The sequence below is a fragment of the Prunus persica genome, chromosome G1, assembly GCF_000346465.2.
Source record: "Prunus persica cultivar Lovell chromosome G1, Prunus_persica_NCBIv2, whole genome shotgun sequence".
Classification (NCBI taxonomy): domain Eukaryota; kingdom Viridiplantae; phylum Streptophyta; class Magnoliopsida; order Rosales; family Rosaceae; genus Prunus; species Prunus persica.
Window position 1 is genome coordinate 29,137,639 of NC_034009.1, and position 10,246 is coordinate 29,147,884.

A 10,246-nucleotide genomic window follows, 5' to 3' on the forward strand; every position below is an offset into this window, starting at 1 on the left:
TGTTATTTATGTGTTCATCATCTGTGCTCTCTCTTGGTTTCTGCTATGGTATGACTTACAGTTTGTATGGGTGTCAAAGGACTATGATTTTGCTCATAAAAGGGTCCTTTTGACAATTGGGATGTTCTGCGGTCTTCTCCTGTGGGTTTACTATTTGGGGTTTCTACGGTCCTCTTATGTAGGTCTACTGTGTTGGTCTCTAGTTGGGGTTCTCATCGGAGGTCTTTGTGTTAGGTTTTGTTTTTGACTTATTCTTTTATTTTAATAGTCCAAAGTGACTTGAATTATCATGTCGCTCTTTGTACGTTAGTGGTTTTATGAATGAATTTCTCTTTCTCAAGAAAAAAAAAAAGTACCTATTTTTTTCTCTAATAATGTACTTAGTAAAACAATTTACCTAGTATAATGAACCTATTTTTTCGCTAAATTTTGTATCTATTTAAAAAATAATAATAATGTGCCTACTACTTGTTTTATGAAAAATAATTTGATAATCTATTTGTTTTTTGTTTTATGAATTTTTTTTAAATGAACTTATTTTTTTCTCTAAATAATGTACCTATTTTTTTTTGGTTTGCAATTTTAGGGGCGATATGTTAGAGGGAATGACAAGTTGGCAACCAGAAGAAATGGGGTGATTGATATGCATAGGGAATTTTAATTACAATTATGGCAGTTAATGAAATGCTTGGAATAAATTATAAATAAAATATGAAGTCTGATGGCAACGATGTAAAAATATTTGAATACTATGACCTCTTATATCCTACTGGTCATTTAAATTTGAAATTGGGTTTTACACATAGATTTATAAAATGATGAGTATATGCCTAGGAAATAGAAATTGTGGGGACCTATATTGAGAGAAATTATAAAATGATACTGGACCACCACGTCAGCTGATAATACTCCCACTCAAAATTTGGTATGTGTACAACTTTTTTAAGAAAAATTTAAAATTTATATTGCTAGATTTAAAATCCCTTTTTCAATTTAAATATAAATTAACAAAAATGGAAATATATAAAATAAATAAATAAAATTTCCTCAGCAACATCAACCCCTTCTTTGAACTTGGCCCCCACCCCCACTTTTCTGCCATGGTTGCAGCTAGTCTTTCTTTTTTCATGTTTTTGTGTCTTTCTCTCTTTCCCTCCCTCTTCCTTCCTACTCTCTATTACGGGTAGGGTTCAAGGAATTTGGATTGAATGAGGTGTCGTATGGATGAAAAAGGTCAAGCATATTCTAACAAAGAAAATCCAAGTAGAGATCCAAATCTATGATTTGGTACTTACATACATACATTGAAAGCTTCTCTCCTACCTTGGAACTTTGAAGTTTTCGTATTCAAATTGTAGAGAGTAAAATTTTGTGGAAATCCAATCCAACCTCATCTTAAACTCAGCATTAGAGCCCAAATCATCTAAGCTATCTGTGAGCCGTGTAATCTGTTGACGCAGATAAATTATTAAATAAAACAGAGTATTTCACTATTTTCATTATTTCGAGATATTTTCTACTATTATTAGTATTTCTGTCAATCCCGATCTCTTGGACCACAGGAGTCCAAGAAATTTGTGGTCACTCACTGTTGGATGTAAATTCAACGATTCACTCAATCTTGCACTCTTTTTAAGAAACTTTTTTGAATCATTGGATTAATATCCAACGGTGGGTGACCACAATCTCTTGGACTCCTGTGGTCCAAGAGATCAGGACTAGTATTTCTGTATGGAGAATCAATAAGAATATTATTTATAATAGGTAGGTTATGTCCCTATAATCATATTACGTCAACAAAGGTAATTCCTTATCAATGCATTGTCATTTTCAGTTAATTATTACATTTATTATTAAAATCTCCATTTTTATTTTAAAAAAATTCAGAGAAGGGTCTTATTTTTTGCGCCAAACCATAGAAATATTATTGATAAAAGCTGAAAGGCTTGATTACAATAGTCACACAGACAACCAATTACTTAAACCCATATTTAATTCAAACAATAATCTAATACAAATTTCAATGGAGTACAAAAAATAATCACGGATATAGTAATTCTCCAATCACTTAACTGGGGGCTTGAATCTAGCAACAAACTAATATCAATATGTCACATGTTGTCCATATTGAGATAAGCCACAACTCTTTTTAAACCGGCCATATTAATCAATATTACTTTTGCCTTTTCAGCCTTAAATAATAGATTCCTCATTAATAGACCCCAAACACCTATCGGTGTCTTTAATAAGCAAGCCATTTGCTATGTGCTGTATTATATATTGATACGTAATTGGCTTGTCAACTTTAAATTCGGTTTGCCCCATATATTACTCCTTTGACGTAAATGGTATTGCACACAAAATTGCCATGATTCACATTATAATTATAATTAAATATTCTTATAAAATATAAATAATAAAAAACCTATCATCCATCATCAGTTCAGTCATATTAGATTATATCCTTCCGCTTTCAATTTTTCTTACTTTGAATGGTGAAAGTACAAAATTTGCGTCAAAAACTAATCAAAGTGTGTTTGTCCAAAGCATTTAGGAATGGAAATACATGTAAATTCAACCTTCGTCCCCACATTTTTCACCAAGTCTAGTACCTGTTCCAGAACATATTTTTGGGTAAAAGAGTTCGAAAAAAATAGTTTTCTTTTTCTTTTTCTTTTTTTGCTCCCATCAATATGATATTGATGACTCGATGTATACTAGTTTATGAAAATATGCTTGTCGAACAATTATTGTTGTGCATTTGATCTCTATTGGCAAATTGAATGGTGATGCCAATTGGCTTACATTTGGCTGCAAATGGCTGATGTGTGTGTCTCTGATGGCTGACTTGTTCTTCATTTGCTTTCAGGCCTAAATAATGGTAATGAATAATCCGAACTCTCAACATTTATGAGAGCGTAAAATAGAAACCAAGTACATGTCTTCCCTTTAAAAGCAACAATATACAAAAAAGCTGTTTGAAAAAACCACCTCAAAAACCAACCTCAAAATTTCCATCTTTTATATTTTCCGTTTAGAATTTGTCATTACAACAAAAGCGTACGTGTTTTTGTTTCTTGTACATGCATAGTATTGTGTGGTGGAGAGATGGACAAAACAAAAGTTGCAGGTTTTGAAGAGTCTGAGTTTGGAGAGGCAAAGGTGAAGCAATATAAAATGGAGCACTATCTGAATCACTTTGGAGGAATCAAAGTGGACAGAATTGTAGGAGTGTTCAATTTCAAAGGGGAGAGGCTAACGAGCTTGATCATTGCGCAGCCGAAATTATGCAGACTCAAGCTCTTTGCCTTTGCTGCCACAACCATTTTGCTTCTCTCTGTCTGTGCAGTGCAGTTGAGCACGCTCAGCGATATCATGAAGCCCCGGGTCTTGATGTTCCGCGCTAACTCTCAGGTTATTGCTCCGCCTCAACCACAAACAACTGAAACTGAAAGTGAGTCCACAACTTTCTCCTAAAGTTAGGAATCTTTGTTATGCCAGCTGTTAATTAGTTTGATATACATTGTTGGCCCGTTCTCTGATATCTTCACCATCTTAATAATTAAAATTCTAGGGGATTATGAGAATAATGGATATCTGATGGTCTCATCAAATGGAGGGTTGAATCAAATGCGAGCTGGTGTGAGTGATTTTATACTTTTATACTGATATCTCAGTCTCAATTTGCATATTTATACTTGAAAATTCAAGAAATGCATGCATGCCCTTAAAATCTACACTGCAGATTTGTGACATGGTAGCTATTGCAAGGTTTATGAATGTCACACTTATAGTTCCTGAGTTGGATAATACCTCCTTTTGGAATGATCGCAGGTCAGTCGAATTTAAAAACTCTGCCCTTTTGTCTTTAACCTGAAGAACCTTAATTAACATATAGATTATCAAGTTCGTTAAATTTGACTAAGTTAAATACTTAACATGGCAGTCGGTTTGAGGACATATTTGATGTGGATTACTTCATATCATCGCTGAGAGATGAGGTTCGGATATTGAAAGTTCTGCCTCATAACCAGATCAGGAGAGTGGAGATAGCTACTCTCTATTCCATGCCACCTGCTAGTTGGTCTAACATGTCATATTACGACCAAGTGGTTGGTTCCTAATTCCTGTTTAAGTATAATTAATCATGGTCATTTTGTGTTACCAAACTTAATGTTATGATTAATCTTTGGATATAATCTATGTGTAAATAGATTCTTCCTCGGATAAAGAAGTATGGAGTTCTGCATTTTACTAAAACTGATGCCAGGCTTGCAAATAACGGGATCCCGAAAGAGGTTCAGGAACTGCGGTGCAAAGCGAATTACAAGGCTCTGAGATTCACTCCTCCCATTGAGGAATTGGGGAAGAAGATTGTTAGGATTCTGAGGGAAAAGGGTCCATTCTTAGTTCTTCATCTGAGATATGAAATGGACATGTTGGCATTTTCTGGTTGCACTGAGGGTTGCAATGAGAAAGAAATTGAAGAATTGACAAATATGAGGTGAGAGACCACCAATCCTAACTTCACTTCCTCAAGCTCATATTTATGAATAAAATTTAATTGTTGCACGTTATATGTCCAACAGGTTTGCTTATCCATGGTGGAAAGAGAAAATAATAGATTCTGACAAGAAAAGAAAAGCTGGGTCATGCCCTTTAACTCCTGAGGAAACTGCCCTTGCATTGAGGGCATTGGATATTGATCCTGGCATCCAAGTTTACATCGCCGCAGGCGATATATATGGAGGAGAAAGGAGAATGACATCTCTGAGATTAGCCTTTCCCCATATGGTTAGTTGCTTGAACCTTAAGAAACAAGTTGTGGTATAACTATTATATATGCATATGTGTATGAAATGTGTTATTGTTGTGTGTGAAACAGGTTAAAAAGGAATCATTGCTCAGAGCCTCAGACCTTGAGCCCTTCCGCAAACATTCGAACCAAATGGCGGCATTAGATTACATTGTGTCACTGGAAAGTGACATCTTTGTTCCTACTTATGGAGGAAACATGGCAAGAGTTGTTGAAGGCCATAGAAGGTATCTACATATACGTTATCAAAAGTTTCTTCATTACTCGTATTAATATCTTTCTCACTAACAATTTATATATATATATATATATATATATATTATATGTACAGGTACTTGGGATTCAGGACAACAATTCGTGTAGACAGAATGCTTCTGGTGGATTTGATAGACCAGTACAAGAACGGAACTCTGAGCTGGGATGAATTTTCCCAGGCAGTGAAAACAGGGCATGCTGATCGCATGGGCATCCCAACTCAAAGATTGGAGATTCCTGGCAAGCCCAAGGAGGAAGAAAATTTCTATAACAACCCAGAGGAATGTTTGCCACCAATTCCTAAAAAACCAAAAAGTCCGTGAATATTTACATGTTACATGTGCCATTAGATTCCACTCCCCATGACTAATGTAAAATAATTTTTGTTTTATTTCCCTTTGGTTGGGATTAGAAGAGGGGCCTGGGATGTTTTCTTTCCTTTGATCAACGCAATTTTGCCATCCAAATACTCAAAAGCGTAATGTTATTCACAGAAAAGCTGAAGGTTCCTTGCACTGCAGGTTCTTCACAATGAGGATAGTTTCATCAGTAAATTCAATGACTGAAAAAAAACAAAAAGATGATGAACTCCAAAGAGACAAAAATCTTGCCACTTAATACAAGCATGCCGTGTCCTGAATGTTTGCTCTAAACCAATAATGCCCAGGACACAAACTACCAACTCAATTACCAAGAAATCGGCCCTGAGTGGCACCATTACATTAGAAATAATTATGTACGATACAGCTAAATTACTGGTAATGGGATCCCCTAAGATGGGTTACTCAAAGAAATCTATAAATTACGGAAACGGCTCTAAACAGGAGTTCAATGAAATAGTGTTTTAAAATTTTTAAATAAAAAATACATACCACCCCATGTACACTAACCAGAAGATGACACTATGACATCCCAAATCATAATAAAAGAGTAAAATCTGGGAGAAATCGAGACAGACACACTAGTTTTATGTCTTCATGCGCTTATGAGCTTGATCTGAGTCCTCTCCACTGCCAGCATCCCTAAAATGTGCCACTGTTTGATTGCTTGAATGGGGAATCTCATGATCCTGGAAAGTAGTGATCAAACTATAAGATTATCCAGAATGAGAAGTTGACAGATCCATAAGAATGGATGAAAAGAGTGTTGCAATTTAAACTAAACAGACCCACATGCTTTTAGAAAGATGGCTAATGGAGACAGTTTTCAGGGCAGTGGAAGAAAAGAAAACAAAAGAAATGGAACCCTTTATACTATTCCAGTTCTTCAGAATAAAATTTACTTGCCATTTCTTTTGGCAACCAGGAGAATAAAGAATCCAGGTGCTTTACAGGTAGAAGAACCCAAACCCTGCTTACCTACCAACTCCACCATAAGAACAAAACTCAAATACCTAATATGTACCTTAGAAGCAGGTGTTCCAGAGGATAGCCCTCGGTTTGCACGATTTCCAAGATCAATCTGCACTGAGACACTAGCCTGTGACAGATCAACACCAGCACTCTGCAGTGCTTGATTCAGAGAGTTTAATAACCTGTTCATGATCAATTTTATACCTGTTACCATCTTATACCGTAGGACATAAGCTATGTAAAAACCTTTCAGCATATACCAGAAATTTCATAATTTTTTTTAATGTTTACCAAAACCCTAAGTCCTATAGATATAGCATGAGTACCCACCCTTGTGAGTAAACACTTGAGATGCTTATTGTGCCACCTTCAATTGTCAGCTCCTCCTGTTGATTCAGTGCATCACTAGCACTAGTGGTGGGGCACTGAGTTGATTGGGCATCAGAAACTGGTCCCTGAAGAGGATGGGCAAGTATACCATCACTTCTGACGGGGGCCATGTTAACTGGCAAAGGCATAGGCAGAGGAATTGCCTTGTTCACTATCTCAGGTTGCCGATCCATAATTTTGGAAGCAACATCCCTGCTAGGATCAGATTCTACTGGATTCTGTGTGCTATTTGCAAGCATGTTCGGGGTGATAGAAATGCCATTTTCATCAAATTTTCCAGGAAAAGGTGACACTGCACCAGTATCATTCTTTCCGGCCTGAGGATGACCCACAAAACTCTGCACACGCCAGTGACTATTTCTCTGTTTCACGCAGGGTAGGGTGTAAGGATGTTAGATCAAGAAGTATCTTAAACAGGAAATTAAGTGTCATATTCAGAAGCTATCCTCATTGTGCCAGAAAACATGCATCAGAAGCAGCTTAATATAATTCCACCTTATCAGCAATTGAGCCCATTCCATAGTTACCCAATAACTCAACACATTATGCAATGAATCAGTGACAACACCTCCAAAAAGAAAAAAGAAAAAAAAGTTATCACAACTGTTGAGCTCAAGACAAGGCATTAATGTTCCCGTACTCTTGTAAAGCTTTATGGTTTTTATGCAGGAAAGCAAGCAATCAGATCCTCTCTAAACCCTAACACCCAAACAAAACAAAGATCCTCTGTAGTTCAGGATGGTATAATTGCATAGATCAATCCTAGTTCTAAAGAACGCACATATACAGCGATTTAACACCTGGCTTTGAGCATACAGGTGGACATAGCACCTTAACACCCAGACTACATAAGTGGGCAAAAGTCAGAACATTACCCATGGCATTAACTTTGTGGGCTCAGGACTCCACCCCTGGTATGAACCTTCATATTTGTGGACTTTTTCTTGTAAATATTGGACATACTCAATCACCTGTCCAAAAAAAATAAAAAGTGGTAACCAACCCATGAACTACACTTAAGTAGTGTGCTTGTAAAACAAGTTTAACAAATTACACAGTTTATCAACACACAAACAACAGTACCTCGAGCAGGAATGATGCCGTATCTCTTTTTTGATCACTATGGGGTATTAAATCTCTCAATATCTGGAATCTGTAAGAAAAATATTAAGCTCCCTCAAGCTCTATTGACAATCAATCATACATTTCTTGTTAAAGCAACTCATACCCTGCACTACCAATTCTTAACATCAGAACTTCAACATCCATGATGTAACCACCATGTGGCATGTCAACACTCCACAACAAATGGACGAATTCCCCCTTGAATAAAAGAAAACCATGCAAGCTTCAAACTTTATCTACTTTTTAGAACATGAACCACTCAAGCAATTGACTTGTTAAACAAAAACATTTATAATCACGTCTAAATAAGTAAATGGTTAAATTGGCACCATCCGCTAAGCAGAATTACCATCCGTACAAACATCAGAAACACTTCCTAACTAATAACACCAACTAATTGTTGAATGATGAGAAGTGTGCAATGATCTATGAATATACCGCCGGCCCCGCCCTTTCTGTTTCGAAGCAATTACCCCTTGGCTAGAGTAAATTTCAAATGAGAATTTGATGGAAAGCAAATGCAAATAAAGTATACCTCTCGTTGATCTTGCTCCTCCTTCGCTGCTCCGTGACTGAATGTTTCGATCGTATAGCACTAGCCTTATCGTTGTTCTTGGCATCTGGTTTGCATGATCCAAATTCCGAATTTCAAATTACAAACTAGCCTTATCGTTGTCCGCTCAAAACATATGAAGAAGAAATCTTTTGTGCCGAATTACAATTGCCAAAGCAGTAAAGCTCAAAAACATATCGATGGATCTACAAATACGAAATACCCATGTGTAAAAAGAAAGCGGGTAGAGATAAAAAGGTCACCTTTGCTGTTGGAATTGGAAGAAGGGCCCTCTTTTCTGGAGCCAAATTCCTCGTCGTCGTAGTCATCCTCCTCCTGATTGCCTTTGGCTGCGGTTCTCATCGTCCTTCTATGTGAATTGAGATGGGCCTGGGTTTATATTCCAAGATTTTCTGCACGAATCTGGAAAGTACCCTAGATAAGAAGAAAATCTCAGAAATGTCAAACACCCAAAGGTGCAATGGAGATTTGAGAGACTGAGAGTTGCTTTTGGATGGTTGATTGAGAATTGAAGTTGGATGAGGAATATGAGTTTGGGTGTATTTGTTTTTTTCCGACTGAGCATGAGCAAGGCGCCACCTGTGTATGTTTAATTAAGGCAGCAGCAGCAGCAGCAGCTTACACTGCTGTTTCTGTTTGGCTCTCTGCCTTGTGACCTGTGTGTGTCACCATGACTCGTTTGCGCGAACTTGATGGAGTGAGATTACCATGTGGGTGACCTCATATGCTTCCCGTGAGGTCACTTAATTCCCTTTTCTTTTTTCTTTTTCTTTTTGGGGTATTATTGTCACGATGTAATGAACGACTAACAATTCATATGTGTTGTTTAAGAAAAATGAATAAATAAATAAATAAATACTTCCACAGAACAGAATATATATGGTGATTTTCTACTACAATAATATTAAATATATAAACTTAGTACACTAAATTTATATAATTTGTAAATAAATCAGATATAAAATGAACCCACAAATGATATACTACCACATCAGTTAGTATCTTGTTTCAACCTGTCATTAACTTAATCTATATATATATATATACTAGCCCCTTGACACATGCTCACGCATGTGCCGATTGGTTTTTTTATTTTATTTTATTTTATTTTTAGAATTAATAAAAAATAACAGGGTAGTTATGTTCCATAAAAATAGGACCTATTATCTTATTTTGTTTTTAATTTTAATTTTTTTAATATTAAAAAATATGAATTTACGATATTATCCTCATTTAATTAATAATTTTAATTCTTAATGTTTGAATTAACAAAGGGCATTTTCTGGTATTTTGAATGTTTCACCATTCTCTGCCTTTTGCTTTATATATATAGATAAAGCCAAAAAGAAGATAATGGTAAAACATTTAAAATTATGAAAATATCCTTGATACACTAAAATTTTAATTAGCACCGATTTTAATTAAAGTAGGGTATAATTGTAAAAGAACAATTTGTTCACCCGTTTTCGTGTTTTACTCCTGAGGTGGAAGGGCGAAGTTCCCCACTGGCTTGGAGACCACTTGTTGGTCGACAAGTCAGCTTTCTTTGGTGTGCGGGCGTGCCACTGCTAGCAATGTAAATTCTAACAGACTTATTTTTAGATTGGATAACTTGCGCCTCAAGTTACTGACTTCTAAAACAAAGGATTGTGAATTTGGGTAAGGAATATCTCCCAAGTAAGTTCTTTTCTTGCCTCAGACTGGTAAGGACTTTCATAATCTATCTCAGTATCA

General features: G+C 36.0%; 2 protein-coding genes across 2 annotated transcripts; one reads left to right on the forward strand and one right to left on the reverse strand.

Moving 5' to 3' along the window:
- Positions 3,006-5,810, forward strand: LOC18790434 (uncharacterized protein At1g04910). The gene is made up of 8 exons (XM_007224591.2): positions 3,006-3,454; positions 3,575-3,642; positions 3,746-3,834; positions 3,947-4,112; positions 4,215-4,504; positions 4,590-4,794; positions 4,886-5,043; positions 5,148-5,810. Exons 1-8 carry the CDS (start codon positions 3,109-3,111, stop codon positions 5,392-5,394), a joined length of 1,569 nt encoding a protein of 522 aa, XP_007224653.1. The 5' UTR covers positions 3,006-3,108; the 3' UTR covers positions 5,395-5,810.
- Positions 5,738-9,272, reverse strand: LOC18791058 (transcription factor BIM2). The gene is made up of 7 exons (XM_007222503.2): positions 8,755-9,272; positions 8,474-8,558; positions 7,897-7,966; positions 7,689-7,784; positions 6,754-7,175; positions 6,476-6,605; positions 5,738-6,140 (listed from the first exon to the last, which is right to left on the reverse strand). The coding sequence occupies exons 1-7, from the start codon at positions 8,852-8,854 to the stop codon at positions 6,039-6,041; spliced, it is 1,005 nt and encodes a 334-aa protein (XP_007222565.1). The 5' UTR covers positions 8,855-9,272; the 3' UTR covers positions 5,738-6,038.

Bases quoted from the DNA above. Each gene is read 5' to 3' on its own strand.
- LOC18790434 (XM_007224591.2), top strand. From the start codon at position 3,109: ATGGACAAAACAAAAGTTGCAGGTTTTGAAGAGTCTGAGTTTGGAGAG. The intron at 3,455-3,574 runs GTGAGTCCACAA...TTAAAATTCTAG, and splicing joins ACAAACAACTGAAACTGAAA to GGGATTATGAGAATAATGGA. The intron at 4,795-4,885 runs GTTAGTTGCTTG...TGTGTGAAACAG, and splicing joins GATTAGCCTTTCCCCATATG to GTTAAAAAGGAATCATTGCT.
- LOC18791058 (XM_007222503.2), bottom strand. From the start codon at position 8,854: ATGAGAACCGCAGCCAAAGGCAATCAGGAGGAGGATGACTACGACGAC. The intron at 7,176-7,688 runs GTAATGTTCTGA...TGCGTGAAACAG, and splicing joins CCACAAAGTTAATGCCATGG to AGAAATAGTCACTGGCGTGT. The intron at 6,606-6,753 runs GTGGGTACTCAT...GATCATGAACAG, and splicing joins TCAAGTGTTTACTCACAAGG to GTTATTAAACTCTCTGAATC.